Genomic DNA, 15,990 nt, shown 5'->3' on the forward strand with positions numbered 1-15,990 from the left:
GAGAAGGGAGTTCCCCAGCCTGTAGGTGTGCCGCTGGTTCTTCCCCCCCAGGTGCAGCACCTTGCACTTGTCAGTGTTGAACCCCATCCTGTTCTCTTCGGCCCACCCCTGTAACCTGTCTAGATCTGCTTGCAGCCTGTTCCTTCCTACTAGCGTACCCACTTCTCCCCACATCTTAGTGTCATCTGCGAACTTGAACAGGGTGCTTTCTACCCGCTCGCCCAAGTCACTGATGAAGATGTTGAATAGTGCGGGCACGAGGACTGAGCCCTGGGGAACCCCACTGCCCATATTCCTCCAGGTCGAATAGGACCCATCCACCACCACCCTCTGGGTGCGGCCCTCCAGCCAGTTAGTGACCCATCTGACCATGAAGGCATCAACACCACTGTCTCCTAGTTTCTTACTGAGAATGGGGTGAGAGACCGTGTCGAAGGCCTTCCTGAAGTCCAGAAAGACTATATCCACTGTGACACCTGCATACAAGGACTTGGTGACCTGGTTGTAGAAGGCCACCAGGTTAATTTGACAAGACCTGCCCCTAATGAACCCATGCTGATTGCCCCTGAGCATAACCTCCCCTGCTGGCCCTTTTCTCCAGTTAAAAATAAACTAGAAGTCTTACTAACATACTAGGGACATAGGGCTGTATTATTCAGGTTAAAGATTGAAGTAAAAACAATTATAACTTTGTTGGAATGAGTTCAAAACAATCTGCAGGGCCATGCAATAGGATCTTCATTACCAGGAGCAGCTAACAGACAGCAAAATGGCAGAACAAAGGATAGCTTGACTGGTGGAACATCAAGACAATTAAAAAGAAGAGAAGGCCATTAACATCTGTGAAATAAAGAGTTTAGAAGGGATCAAGTAGATTATAATGAGGGATGAAATCAAGTGATTCCCTCAGCACTGCCTGACTAGAAATGATGCTACCACTACTGGGCAGTTGGTTGAGTGGAGCAGGAATCAAAGTGGGATACATGTGCACCAGTGCACCCCTGTGGATCCACTCCTACCCCTATAGTGATATAGATTTTTCAACAGAGAAATTGGCTGTGGCTCCATGTGAACTAACCTGTTTCTGAGATATAACCTAGTTGATGAGAGCTAGCTAATTTAGGTATATCTAGATGTATCATGGTAGTTCTCAGCCCTAGGCAGCATAAGCCAAAAGTCACTGCCAGTGCTGTCCCATTGACTTCCCTCATTCATGTTGTACTGCCAGTCTGGAAAAGCCATTCTTGAAGTATTCACACATTACTTCTCAGCACAGAGGCTACAACAGACCTAAGCAGCACAGGCAATTTAAATCATTACCTTATTTTACAGGACACCATTTTTTTTAAGTATTTTGGCAAGTAGAAGGAATAGACAATGCACTTTAATGTGTTTCAGGAAGCCAAAAGGTTTCACAACATTGATAAATCTTGGCAGAAGATTATGCAGAGAGCACATGAGACATCAAATATAGTACAGTGCTGTGTTGGAGATGAGATGTTGGCACAGCTGTTTCCACATTTACTGGAACAACTGGAAATATGTCAAAAATCACTAACTGGGTATTTGGAAAAGAAACGATTAGTATTTCCCAGATTTTTCTTTGTCTCTGATCCTGCTCTTCTGGAAATACTTGGTCAGGCATCGGATTCACACACTATTCAGGTATTAAAAATGTAGTAATAATCCTCTTTATAGTCAATATACTCAGTATAATAATTGATAAATTGATTTCCCCTTGCTATTTAATTCAGCTAAATGTATTCATTTGTGGAAAAACCTGTTTAGCTTTTTAATCTTTCGTGTTTGATGCAATCTAAAAGAGATATAAGAAATTGGTTTGTAGATCTTACGTGTATTGTCTCATTTTTATGTATTCTAGGGACATTTGCTAAGTCTTTTTGACAATGTTAATCGAGTGGGATTTCATGAAAAGAACTATGACCAGATTTTATTGTTTGAATCTCAAGAAGGAGAAAAAGTCAATATTATTGAGCCTGTTCTAGCTCAGGTAATAGAATACATACTTTTTCCAAGATCTAATTTAAAACGGATCTGTGAGAGGCACTGGCCCAGTTCTCTGTCACCCGATGTGTCACCCGATACTGCCATTAGAGAATCTGATTTAGAGAGGTTTTAGTTGCCAATTATGGGGCACAGTATTTATCCCCAGAGGAAGAAAGGTGATGTCTTTTCTTGTTCTGTTGCAACTTTTCCAGTTATTTCTTCAGTAGTGCTAAGAGGAATCTGGAAGCAGAGGCTGGCTTATTGAGGAAGAGAATCTTTGAAGGATGAAAGTGCTGACCCTGAGGAAGAAATATCTTCTGAAGATATTTCTGCTTTGTAGGGATAGAATACTTAAAGTTATGTGTGAGCTTTTGTTGTTTATTTGATTATTTCAGGGTAATGTGGAATGCTGGTTAGGACAACTGCTGAAGGGGATTAAGAAAACAATCCACAGCATCATTAGACAGGCATCTGTAGCCATCAGTGACTCAGCGTTCAAGCTTTATGACTTTCAGGCAATGTTTCCTGCACAAATAGGTCTTCTGGGAATTCAAATGATCTGGACCAGAGATGCAGAGAATGCCCTCAACAGTGCCAAAACAGACAAAAAGGTAGTGCTTATTAAGTCCTTTGGGGTTAATTAAAAACAATGTCCAGATAGGGACACTGTGCAAGTTTAAAATAAAGTGTGGCAACAAAGACACATTAATAAAGAACCCCCCTTGCCACCAGAATATCCGCGAAGCTACCCCACTACCCTGACTTACCACCTTCCTGGCTCCATGGCCCAGATCCAGTGGCTCTGCAGGCTGAACCATGCTCATAGGCTGTATGTTGCTGACCTCTATGTTAGCAGATTTTGATTCATTACTGCAGCCCTCATTCATGCAAAATAAAGTTGGCAGGTCATATACATAAACCAGGGGATGTTTATCAGTCAGCCTTTACAATTGTTTTTCCTGCAAATATTGAAAGATTAAATAATGTTTGTATAACATAATTGTTCTTGCTGTCTCTGAAAGATCATGAACACAACAAATCAGAAGTTTTTGGATCTTTTAAACGATTTGATTGACATGACAACACGCAATCTGACAAGAATGGAGCGCACAAAATATGAGACTTTAATTACTATTCATGTACACCAAAAGGATATCTTTGATGATTTGGTGAGTTTTTAAGAGATTTCTAAAACTCTCAGTTTACAGAAGCATTTTTTTTGCAAATGTAAAGTAACTTCAAAATGTATTGTCTTTGTATAATTCTGCTGTTAGCACTACAATATAGTACATGCTGTTTAATTTTTGCCTAGGGTTATGGTTATCTTAAAAGATTTAAATTTCAGATATTCTACTGGAATTATTTCACGAATGGAAACATTCAAATTTTCATTTAATTTACATTTAAATCCATCAGACTCCTTCCTTATGTAAATAACGTGAAACATGAAACTGCAGTTAGGAACCTGGGAGGAGACGAACATTGAAAGAAAGTGACTGTCTGCAGAGGAAGATGTCTTGTTAAAAGGATTTATATACATTTTACCAAAAATTACTAATGTACTTCTAACTAAAGATAGAAAGATAAGAAAGAAATAATATGGATAGTTGCAAGAGAAGCTGCCAGCTTTAGTATGATGCAGGAGGCTTTTTCCTGTCCATTTTATTTTTCATTCATTTTTATAAGTATTTTCAGTTTCCTCATCAGGTACTCACTGGTTCCCCCCATCCTATCTCCTACAAAGAAAGGAGGAAGAAGAAATTCACATCAGAGAGAGGGACGCAGTGGGTGAAGGAAGTGACAGTTGGGACACTGGCCCATGAGAGACCATTTTTTGTTCTCTGATATGTGTTTCATATCAATTAACTCATTGAGAAATATTGTAAAATTTTGCTCTGTCAACCCTCAGAAAACTGGTTAATCCTAAAGAGTTTTACTTGAGATGACAAGCTAGCCATAATGGAAGTGCTTAAGGTAGGAAAAAGGAATAGTCTCTCATTGGCCAGTGCCCCAAATGTCATCTCTTTCACCCAATGCATTCCTTTCCCTGCTATAAATTTCTTCTTCCTCCTTTGTTTGATAGGAGATAGGATGAGGGAGTCAGTGGGCATGTCTACACACGACATTTACTGTGCAGTTGACTAATTAACTGTGTAGTAAACATCTCAGTCTACACATGCATCCCTATTAGGGTGCAGGAAATTAATAAACTGAGCAGCAGGGTAGTACTTGTAAATACAAGTACTACCCTGTTGCAGAATTTTTTCGTGTGCAGCAGCACACATGTAGACACTGAGCCAACCTCAGCCAGCCCATCCATAGCATGTTGAGCCTAGCTGGAGCAGCCCTGGGCTGGCAGACTGTCCCTCTGGGTCCCCTGCAGACCCCTGATCTGACTCAATGTGCTGTGGTCCAAGCACACGTGTAAACAACATGCTTGGGAGCTTCCTGGGAGCAATAAACTGTGGTGCAATAAGCTCTGCAGTTTATTACTGCACATTAATGGCACATGTAGATGTGCCCAGTGAGTATCTGATGAGGAGACAGAATCTAGACTAGAATGTAGTAGCTTCATATAGTGAATAAGACTTATGGTAGATATGAAGCAAGAAGCTAGCCCAGGGGTGGGCAATTATTTGGGCCCAAGGGCCAGATAAAGTGTTTTGATGAGCTGTCACAGGACAGGTCAGCACCCACCCTCCCCCTGACAGCTCACCAAAACTCCCTATGGGTGGGTGAGGAGCAGTATTCAGGACTAAGACAGGTGTGATCTGCTCCCTGCACTCCCTGCCCTGTGAGGGGGAGGTGACGTGGTGGGGGGTGTATGGGGGCATGTGGAGGGATAGGGGTGCTGCTTAGGAGCCAACGGGAGCAGGTGGGGATCAACCCCATGTGGAGCACTGCGGAGGCAGCCGTGGGCTGGATCCAGCCAGTTGGCAGGCCAAATCCAGCCCGCGGGCTGTATTTTGCCCACCCCTGAGCTAGCTCGTGTCATAAATATATACTTTCTTATGACTTTAACATATGAACAGACCAGATTTAAACTACCCGTCAGTTAGTGGTGCACATTTCAAAAGTGATGATGGTTTCTTATATCCTTTAAGATAATTTCAACTACTTATGGACTGATTTTAGAAATATTCGTGCATGTAGGTTTCAAACCATTTTGAGATTTACAAGCTGTGTTGCAGATTTCACAAACAAAAAATACTGCTTCATGTACTTCATGTTCCCTCCTCCTCTCCTGCAGTGTCTAGAGATGGCATATTTCAAATTCCTGGACATACATGTTGCATCTGTGTTTCTAAGTGTTTTTAACTTTGGCAGCCTTCTCCCAGCTGTCATCGAACTACAGTCTGTCAGTGGAGTTGATAGATGATCAGTCTATCATCGAACTACAGTCTTTCAGTGCATCTATGTAATGTCAGTTTGGACTTGGGATTACTGGATATCTTCCACATTACACAAGTTATCTCTTTCCAATGTGGGTACAGCAAACACGACCGACGTGTGCAGGGACAAAATTAGGAATACCAAGGCACGATATGAGATGCAACTGGCAAAGGACATAAAAAGCAGTCAAAATGTATTCTACAAGTATGTTAAGAGTATGAGGAAGGCCAAAGAAACCACAAGTCCCTTATGGAATGCAGATTGCAATCTAGTTACAGGCGATGCAGAGGAGGCTGAAGTATTTAATGCTTTTCATTTCAGTTTTCAGAAATAGGGGCAAGTGCTAGATGATGAGTGCAACTGACAGCAAAAATAGAGAAAGCGTTAAACAGTCTAGAGCAGGGATGTTGAACCCTTGTCCTGCAGTCCAGATCCAGGCCCCAGTGCTGTGGCATCTGGTCCATGGGGCTCCCCACAGGTCCAGAAATTTGGCCCATCCATGAGAAGCCCTGGGCCTCATGTACTAGGTTGGAAATCTGATCCCAACCTGCAGGACTAGAGAGTGGTGTGGCCTGCCAGGGCCCAATCGTAGCACACTGGGGCAGTGCTGGGTCCCAGAGCCTGGTCATGGTATATGGGGTCCAATTTGGCCATGGACTCATCCTGTACCACTCATCTGGGCTGTAGAACCAGAAGTTTGAGCACCACTGTCATATAATAATGGAAGAACAGGTTAAGGATTCCACAGAGATGCTAGATTCTTTCAAGTCTACAGGGCTAGATTGGGATTCACTATGGGGTACTAAAGGAATTGGCTGAGGTAATTTCAGAGCCTTTAGCTGTCCTTGTTTATGAATTTGTGGAGGCCAGATAAGGTCCCAGACAATAGGAAAATGGCAATTATAAGTGCTCATCTTTAAGAAAGAGAAGAAGGAAGATCTGGGGAATTACAAACCAGTCAGCCTGACCACAGTACTTGGAAAGATCATGAAGCAGGTCCTCAAGGAATCTATCGTAAAGTACTTAGAGGAGAGCAAGAGCAAGTCATGCCTGACCACCCTCATTGGTGATAGGCTCTGATGATGTTGGGAGAGTAGTGGATGTGATATACCTTTTACTTTAAGAAGGCTTTTGACACCGTTTCTCATTAAAATTAACATTCTCATTAATAAGCGAAGGAAATACAGACTAGTTGGATACACAACTGGTTAGATCATCATGCTCGACAAGTAGTCATCAGTGGTTTAGTTTCTACTTGGGAGGAGGCATCAAGTGGGGTTCCCCCTGGGTCTGCCCTGCATATGATATTGTTTGTTATCTTCATTAATGATTTGGATGATGGGATTGAGTACATGCTTAGCGAATTTGCAGATAACACCAAGTTGGGTGGAGTTGCAGACATTCTGGAGAGTAGGGCTAGTATCCAGAATGACGTGGATAGAATGGGAAAATGGTCTGTAATAAACCAGATGAAATTCAGCAAAGTCCTGTGCTTGGGACGAAATAACTGCATGCACAAATACAGACTGGGGAATGACTGGTTAGGCTGTAGTACTGTAGAGAAGGAGTGATGGATTACAGTAAAACATAAGCTGAATATGAGTCAACAGTATGCTCTTGTTGCCAAAAAAGGCCAACAGTATTCTGGGTTTTATTAACAGGAATATCACTTGCAAATCCAGGGACATGATTTTTCCACTGTATTCAGTACTGGTGAGGCTTCAGATGTAGTACTTTTTCAGTCTTCGGTCCCACCCTTCAAGTAAGAGATGAACAGATTGTAGAGTTCAGTGCAGAACAACAAAAATAGTCATGGGAAGCATGACTTATGAGGAAAGGCTGAAAGAACTGGTTTTATTTAACCTGGAGAAGACTGAGGGGGGATTTGATAACAATCTTCAAACTACCTGAGGGGTGATTTTACAGAGGATGAAGATGGGCTTTTCTCTGTAGGTGCAGCTAACAGGACTGAAGTAGAGAAAAATTAGGTTGGAGATTAAGAGAAACTTTCTGACTATGAGTGTGCTCAGGCATTGGACTACATAGAGAAATGTTGGAATCTCCATGCCTGGAAATTTTCAAGAGCAGGTTGGATAGACACTTGGCTGGGGTGGTTTATTTGGAGATGATCCTGTCTTGCATAGGAGGCTGGGCTGGGCTGGACTAGATGAGGACCCTTCCATCCCAACTTTCCTTTGATCCTATGACTCCATGTATTGAACGCACTAATAGTTGAGCAAAAACTTCCTATCCTATCACAACTCTACTTTCACAAACTTATCAAGTTCAGCCTTGAAGTGATTCAGGTTCTTTGGTCTCCCACCTTTGCTTGGAAGACCATTCGAAAACTTCACTGCTTTAATCATTAGAAATCTTCTAATTTCAAAACTAAATTTATTTGTAGGTAATTTTTAGCCATGTGATCTTGTATCAGTCTTGTGTTTTAGCCCTAATAGCTCATCTCTCTCCCTAATATTCACCTTATGAAATGAACCTCATGAAGAGTGATCATATCTCTTCTCAATCTCCATTTTACTAAATTAAATGAGCCAAGCTTCTTCAATCTTCTTTCATAAGGAAATGTTTATATTCCCTTAACCACCTTATTTTAGTAGCCCTCTTTGAAATTCATACCAGTTTAGGTTAATCTTTTTAACATTTGTGACCAGAACTGCACACACAACTCTAGATAGAATGCCTTCAGTGATGGGGCAGTGTGCTTGCTGCAGCCTTGAAGGCTTTGGTCAGTTTCCTAAACACCTAATTCTTGGGTCTGTTCTCTGCACTTTTTTGTAGCTGCCAAATAAAAACAAAAATTACTAAGTGATAACAGTCAAACACTTCTGTGTTTTCTTATGTAAACTATGAAACAGACTTTTATGAACCAAGGGTGAGGGAAACTGGGAGTGGTTTGTCATTTGGCAGCTGGGAAGGGGAGAAGATGGCAGATGGCCAAACTGTGGCCCATTAGAACTGAGATCTACTCAGTGAGTGCACAAGGAGGAATTTTGTGGTGTGGAGTGGAGTGGCCATGGTCTACTGCTGGCAGAGGCTGCTGTCGCTATAGCTGATGGTACAGCTGAGGCTGCAGGAGCATAGGGGACCAACATGGAGACCTCCCTGAGTCTTGCCTTTTTGCCTGCTCAGTATGCTTATGAGAGTCTGCTGGGTGTTTCTGTCCACCCAGTGATCACCATCCCATGTGGATCAGTATCTCTGTAGTCTGCTTTGCCATACACACTACCTTCCCAGTGACCTACATTCCTCCTAGCCTCAACATGCCCTGCCTCACCAGGTCAGCACACCAGTCCAGGTGAAAGTCTGCCATGACCCTCCACTCCTCAGCAGCAGCCCTCTACTCCAGTGATACCACAAGGTCAGCCAGCATGTTCTCCTTACTGCGTCTTCTCCTGCTCTTGTGCCTGGAGGCATGCTGTGCTACAATCTCAGAGCTGTGGCCCTGGGAGCTTCCCTTGGAATGGGTGTTGAACCTGAAAGGACAACTATGAAACAAGCCTCTTCTTCAGTTTTTGCAACATTAAGATAAAGTGATGAACTCCCAAACATGTGTCCACTTCCCATTTCAATAGTCCCTTTGTATTTGTTCCTGGACCCTGAGATGGTAAGTTCCTGTGCATGAGTGCCCCAGAACCTAGTCTTCTTACCCCAGCTCTCAACCTGGAGTTTAATTTCTGGGGCATGATAGCTTAATGGGGGAGGGACCTCTTAATGGATTCTTCCTTATCTTCTCATTGTCTCTTTCTCAGTGGTAGGGAATGGGAGGGAAGTTGTCATTGGCTTCCCCATTAAGAATCGTATAAGACATTATACGATTCATTCTCTCCATTTTGTCCTCCATTCTCTCCATTCATTCTCTCCATTTTGTCCTCTAATTTCCCAAGATGCTTTCTCCTGGGCTCATGTCTTTATTGTGACCTTCTGCCAAAGAAAGGAACTGTTTTGGACAACTGCTGTCCAATTTGACAATTTTCAGCAAGATCCCTACTGTCCCGTCCTCACCTCTCCCCTTCCCCCCACAAATCCTTCAGCTTAATCACTGTGTCCTTTAGCATAACTCTTAACTGTAATGGTTGTGGGGAAGGATATTAATTTCTGGTGCCAGCCCCATGCAAACATGCCAAAACTCAGCACAAGGGGACCATAACATGGCAAGTTAGCATGCACCATAACTAACTTTGAAGATGTGCTGCCCTGATTGGTGCAAAGCCTCCTGATTAGCACTACTGAACAGCCTGCTCAAAGTTGTCCTGTCCTTCCTGTGCCTGTTCCTCAGTTTTAGCAGGGATGGGAGCCAGGGGCTCATCCTGCTTTTTGCTATCAGTGTCCTTGGTGGCCTCAGAGTTGACCCTGGAGCTGGCAACAAAATGGGCTCTCCTGAATCCCTGCTAGAATCTGTGACAGCTCTTCATCTGGCAGCTACCAGGAACTCTGCCTTTTAAGACATTTCATACCATCAGTATTGATTTTCTTGGCATGCTTTTGTCTGAAGTAATGGATTTTAAATTTGATCTGAAGGAGCATCTAACTTCTAAGTGACTTATGTTTTGATCAGCTGTCTGTACTGCTCATAGAACAAGAAATCCTGATCCCTTTGGTGGACGTTAACATAATCAGTTATGTGACATTGTTTGAAGCATAGGGGCATCAGTGTTGTTTTATATTTAGCAGCTCTTTGGAAGTCTGTGTATATAATTATGAGGCTGTGTTCCACACACTTTAAGAGAAGATGCACACTATTTAAGTTAGCCTCTCTGACACCCTGGTGTCCAATGATTTTTGCACCATGGTTCATTATCACAGCCTACACAAGCATGAAAGTCCCTCAGGATGTTTAATTTGTTGCTGGGTAGTATTGTGCAGATGACACTACTCCAGTCTTCTTAAAATGCCTCTGATTTAATCTGTTTGAGCCATAGGTGCTGCACAAACACTGATAACTGTAACATAACAATCCCAAAGGTTGCTTGTACATGCGATGAGGGTTTAGTTCTCCCTGAATTGAAATGGTGCATTGTTAATTGACACAATTAAAAACCCACCGTTTCAATTTAGGGACTTCAGTCACTGTGACGGAACAGTGACAGACCCCCATCAGCTCACCCCCTCTCCTCGCACCGCCACCATGAGCGGGCTCTGTCAGAGCGGGGGAAAAAAAGCAGTGAGGGGCCCAATCCTTTTTTCCTCCCCCCCTGGAGCCTGCCTGCCTTTCCTGCAGCCAGGGGACAACCTGCTAGCAGTCCCTGAGCTGCTGGGGGGGGGCCAGCAGGAGGAGGCTGATCCTTCCCTCTGTGGCAGCAGAGCACCCCGGGTGGCACCTGTTCACTAGCACCCCACCCAGGTGATCCTGGCGGGGTACCACTGCCACAGAGGGAAGGACTGGGCCCTCTGAAGCTCAGGGGCTGCACAACATGGTGGCAACTCACCCAGGCAGGGTGAGAAAAAAAAAAGGAAAAAAGTATTGAGGGGCCTGCCCATGTCTCTCATGGCCGGGAGGTGAGCTGCCAGTGGGCTGAGCAGCCCCTGAGCTGTGGGGGGGCCTTGTCCTCCCCTCCGTGGTGGCGGCGCATTCAGGACTGCCTGGGTGGGGTGCTAGTGGGCAGGTGCTGCCTGGGGGGTGCTGCTGCTGTAGAGGGAATGATCGGGCTCCCTGCGGCTCAGGCCCCACCAGCAGCTCACCTCCCAGCCACGGGAGAGGCAGGCAGGCTCTGGAAGAAAAAAGAATAAAAGATCAGGCCCCTCACTGCTTTTTTCTTTTTTTTCTCAGCAGAGCCTGCCCACACGAGCTGCTGCTTGGTTCTGCAGCTCAGGGTCCTCTTGGCCCACTGGCAGCTCACCCCCCTGGCCATGGAAGAGGCGGGCAGGCTCCGCCAGAAAAAAAAAAGAAAAAGTGGGCTGCTTGATGCTTTTTTTTCTCTTTTCCCTTGGTGGATCCCACTTGTGTGAGCTGCTGTCAGGCCAGGAACCTCTGAGCTGCAGGGGGGCCTGGTGTTTCCCTCTGTGGCAGCAGCACCCCCCGTGGGCCACACAGGTGGGCTGCTAGTGGGCGGGTGCTGCCCCAGGTCTCAGACATCACCCAGCCCTATCCAACAGTGCATGAGGCACTGGAAGCCCAGGCATGCTTGGGGAAGCTCGGGCTTGGTAGACTTCCAGTGCCCCATGTACAGTCCCTGCTGCCTTCCTGCTTCCTGAGACCTCCCAGGAACAGCCTAGCTTGCCCCTGGGGCAGTGCAGGAAGGCGGCAGGAGGGCAACTAGGTGTGCTGGTGGCTGGAGAAGGTGGTGGGGATGGTGAATGGGGCACTGGAAGGCCGCCGAGCCTGAGCTTTCCTGAGCATGCCTGGACTTCTAGTGCCCCGTGTACCCCGGGCCATCTTCTCCAGATGTATCGCTGCAATTTGTTACATAGCAAACTAAAATACAGCGGATGTGTTTTACTTTGCTACATAACAAAGTCATTTAAAGTGAAATATGCTGCTGCATGTCTACAGCATTACTAAATTAAAATGAAGTATGCTGCCACAGGTGTAAACAGTGACACCATTAAAAGGGTGCAAAAGGGCAATTAAGCCGCTTTAAAGGCCAATTTCCTTATGTGTACAAGTGCCCCATGGGACTGATACGCATGACCATTAGTTTGTCACTCATGCATCTGCCCAGCCTATGTGCAGTGGGTGTACAAATAACATCATCTGATTCTCTCTTCCACACTCATTTCTTCAGTCTGATTAGGTGATATACTATGAGCTGAGGGTGCTTATTCTTCTAACTTGTGGATAGATATTGACACGTTTCACTTCCTCCCCTCATATTTATATAATACTATTTGTTTACACTTGATTTTGCTCTTTCATTTTAGGTCCATATGAACGTTAAATCTCCATCTGATTTTGAATGGCAAAAACAATCTAGATTTTACTTTATTGAAGATGTGGACAAATGCACCATCCAAATCACTGATGTAGAGTTCAGCTACTGCAACGAATATTTAGGCTGTACAGACAGACTTGTCATAACTCCTTTAACTGACAGGTAATTGGGAAAATATTATATATAATATGTACTTTCCAGGCCAAACCAGAACCCTTATTCACACCCGAGGGAATCCAGATTTGTCCCATAATATACACCAATTACGTCTAAGACCAAAGGGAGTTAATAAGCATGCACTGAAAGAAAGAACATCTTGTTCACCCCCCCTCAGTTTTGTATAACACAGTCACTACAGTTATTTACTGAACATTAGGTAAATAACAGTAAAAAATAAAGGAACTTTCTGGTATGTCTAGGTGCTATATCACATTGGCTCAGGCGCTGGGAATGAGTATGGGTGGTGCTCCAGCAGGACCTGCAGGTACAGGGAAAACCGAGACAACTAAAGACATGGGCAAGTGCCTCGGAAAGTATGTTGTTGTCTTTAATTGTTCAGACCAAATGGACTACAGAGGTCTGGGACGCATTTATAAAGGTAGGAAACACTGGGTTTATTCTGTTCATTTTAGTAGTTAAAATAGAAATGCCCTTGTCTCTGGAATGTATTTGTGGACAAGTGTGAAACAAAGAAGGGATCTGCCTGGTGAGGATTTTTCAGAGCCATCAGGACAGTGAAAAAGTGCTTAAAATTAGCTTGGTGAAAAAATAAATAATGGGGGTAACAAGCAAGCAGTCCTTTTTATTTGACCAGCTGACTTGGGAATAATATTGCTAGTTTATTAGGGACAGAAGAAACACTTGTAAATAAAAGCATCTGCTTGTCCCCCAGAGAAATTTCACATATTTGCTGGGATATATTATCTGTTTACACCTTGATTGAACTAGAGGACATGGTGGAGACTAGAAAATATTCATCTCAAATGAGACTATGACTTCGTTCTATTTTATTTCCCCTCCCTTCCCTTGCTTTTCATTTTCTCACCCTTTTTTCAGTAGCAGCACTCCTTTCCTTTTCTGTATTAGTATGCTGTGTTTCTTCCCTCCTTGTTCTCTTATATCCCATTCCATACACTTTCTCAGCACCAGTTCTGCTGTCTCTCTTCTGTTTCTCTTGTTCTTTTATATCCTTTTCCCCACTCTTTCAGTTCATTGTTCCCATTCACATTTTGCCTTAACCAATCCCCTCCAACTGCTAGTCTGTTTTTTCTTCTCTTTCTCTTCCTCCTAATTGATTTCATAGTCACCTAATCTCTTTCTTTCATCTGTTGTGGGTATTTCACTTCTCTCCTCTCTATGCTTCCCCAGCATCATTGTGTTCCTTAGTTCTTCCACCATTTCAGTCTCTCATCCTCCTTCCCCATTACTCTATCCAGTGTCTGTGTGAGCTTCATAGTGAACCTTGCAAACCCTCTCTTCTGTAAAATACATTGTTTGTGAATATTGGTTCTTTTTAAAGCATGGGTCTGTTTTGAACTGTGTATAATGAGGTAGCAATCACACTTTAATATGTTTCCATGATCAAGAATGATGTTATATTTAGGCTGAGTCCCTACTGAAGTAACAAATAATGGCTATGGAACTTAGCAGAACCTAAAGTTCCAGAGATCACACTGAGTGTGGTGTGCACCCAAACCATAGTGAAATAGCATAAAATGTACTTGCATTATTGTGATGTCTTATGTGGAGTATGACTTCAAAGTATTCCTCTTCATTTTTAAATTTAGAAGTTAGCAAAGCTAGCCATGATTTTAATAGCAATTGCTACTGTAACTGCCTTTGTTTTTTACTTTCTAATTTTAAACTTAAGTGAAAGCATTAAAAACAGCCACTTAAATTTTCCAAATAAAGACTGAAAAGGTGAAAATTATTCTTGTCATGGATTTATTTGGATTTGGAGGATTTCTGTTTTTGGCTGAGAGAAATTTTTCCATCTCTTCCATTCTTAGTGTTCCCCTATATTTTTGGTTTCGTTTAATTGACAACCTAACCCTAATTTCTTTTCCCAGTCTAGGTGGGTCTTTTCTAGATCTGACCCAAAGTCTGTTGAGGTTAACAGAAGGATGCCCACAGTTTCACCAGCATTTGACATACTAGAAAGGCCTACTATTCCTTCTCCTTATGATAGCCTTTTGTTCTTTTAAAGATGTTAGTTAGGCCTCATTAACCTGTCAGCTGGCTACATTTTCAGGCCGTAGATGCCACTATGCAACTACAAGGGACACACATAACTAAACAGCCAGTGTGCAGCCTACTGTGCATACCCAGTTTGCATGCATATGTAGTTGTCTACATGTATCCTTATGTGACCAGAAATGAAATTCTTACCTGCATGTAAGTGCCAAAAATGCCATGTTATCAGTAGAAAAGCAGTCACTTAAATGACCAGAAAGTGGATAGAAGGCCACCCCTGGTAAGAAACTACCTGGTTTATGGTGCTCACTCCACATTTTAAATTTGGTGTGGTTAGGTGTACAAAAAACAATTATTCACGGAGACGTAATGCTAGTTCACTGTGCTACTGTGGACAAACTGAGTTTAACACAAAGTGGAAGGCTGTTCTTGTCATGAGGGCATCCAGGGAGAACTTGCCAAACTGTATAATAGTCACCCATGCTAGCTGAAGAAACAACAGTGAACACCTCAATTTTCAATTTTGGAATTTTTTATATTACCAGAACTTTTGTTTTTTCTTATGAAATTTCCCAACACATAAGCTGGAACATTTTATGCCTTGTTTTCTATTCAGCATAAAACATTCTGGGCTGAGGCCTTTGAACACCTGGGCTAGGGACAGACATTCAAAAAGCCTGAGTCTGAATTGATTCAATCTTTGCAAGTTAGTCTAACCTGGTTAGGCTGAACCAGTTTGTAACCGTAAAGACATCCCCTGTGGACTGGAAAAATGCAGGCACATGCCTGCTGTGGCTCAGGCTAGAAGCTGGGGGTGCTAAAGCAGCCCTCCCTTCCCTTCCACAGTGTTGAGCTGAGGGGGAGGGTGTGGCCAGGCCCCAGCAGGACACTGATTAAGGAAGGCTCCCCACCCCCCCACCCCCATGGTTCCTGACCAGGGAGGGAGCCAGCAGGGAGTTGCACAAGGAGTAACAGAGCATTTAGCACCCCATCAGGAAAACAAAGGCCCCTCTCTCACTAGTTCAAGCTCTTCTTAAACAACTTTTTCCAAAGAAGGAATGGAGGGACATTACCAGCTGACCTGTTGATTAGCTCCAAAAAGCCCTAAGCAGACACTTTCCTGTCTGCCTTTGCTGTCTCCGCAGGAGCTCCAGCTAGGGAGCAGAGGGGTGGGGCCAGCTCTGCTATGAAGCAGACAGCACAGCCCAGGGCTGCAAAGCATCTGGGATGCTGGGGGACTCTGGTTTAAGTTAAACCAGGAAGGGGTCTGGGACAGATATTGCATAAGCCAGTTTGACCCAAATCAGTTGAGTCTGATACTGCATTCAACCAGGTTTATTTCAGACCGGTTTCAGCCATTTCAAACTGATTTATGTGCATTGAATATCTGTTCTGTTATAGATTTAAACCAGTTTATGATCACTTGAACCAGTTTATGTGTAATGTCTGTCCCTAGCCCTGAAGATAAGGACTAAGACCTTGAGCTTGGATCAGTGTTCATTAGGAAGGC

At 43.6% G+C, this 15,990-nt stretch overlaps 1 protein-coding gene across 1 annotated transcript in view; it reads left to right on the top strand.

The window, feature by feature from the left end:
* LOC102384022 (dynein heavy chain 5, axonemal-like) overlaps positions 1–15,990 on the top strand; it is a 303,673-nt gene that overhangs the window by 124,621 nt on the left and 163,062 nt on the right. Inside the window, exons 36-41 of the mRNA XM_025201485.1 lie at positions 1,399–1,665; positions 1,883–2,011; positions 2,403–2,618; positions 3,030–3,176; positions 12,277–12,449; positions 12,707–12,885. Of these exons, the coding sequence (XP_025057270.1) occupies positions 1,399–1,665; positions 1,883–2,011; positions 2,403–2,618; positions 3,030–3,176; positions 12,277–12,449; positions 12,707–12,885 (1,111 nt within the window). The remainder of the gene's footprint in view (positions 1–1,398; positions 1,666–1,882; positions 2,012–2,402; positions 2,619–3,029; positions 3,177–12,276; positions 12,450–12,706; positions 12,886–15,990) is intronic.

The sequence above is a fragment of the Alligator sinensis genome, unplaced genomic scaffold (genome assembly GCF_000455745.1).
Source record: "Alligator sinensis unplaced genomic scaffold, ASM45574v1 scaffold386_1, whole genome shotgun sequence".
In the NCBI taxonomy this organism is placed as follows: Eukaryota; Metazoa; Chordata; order Crocodylia; family Alligatoridae; genus Alligator; species Alligator sinensis.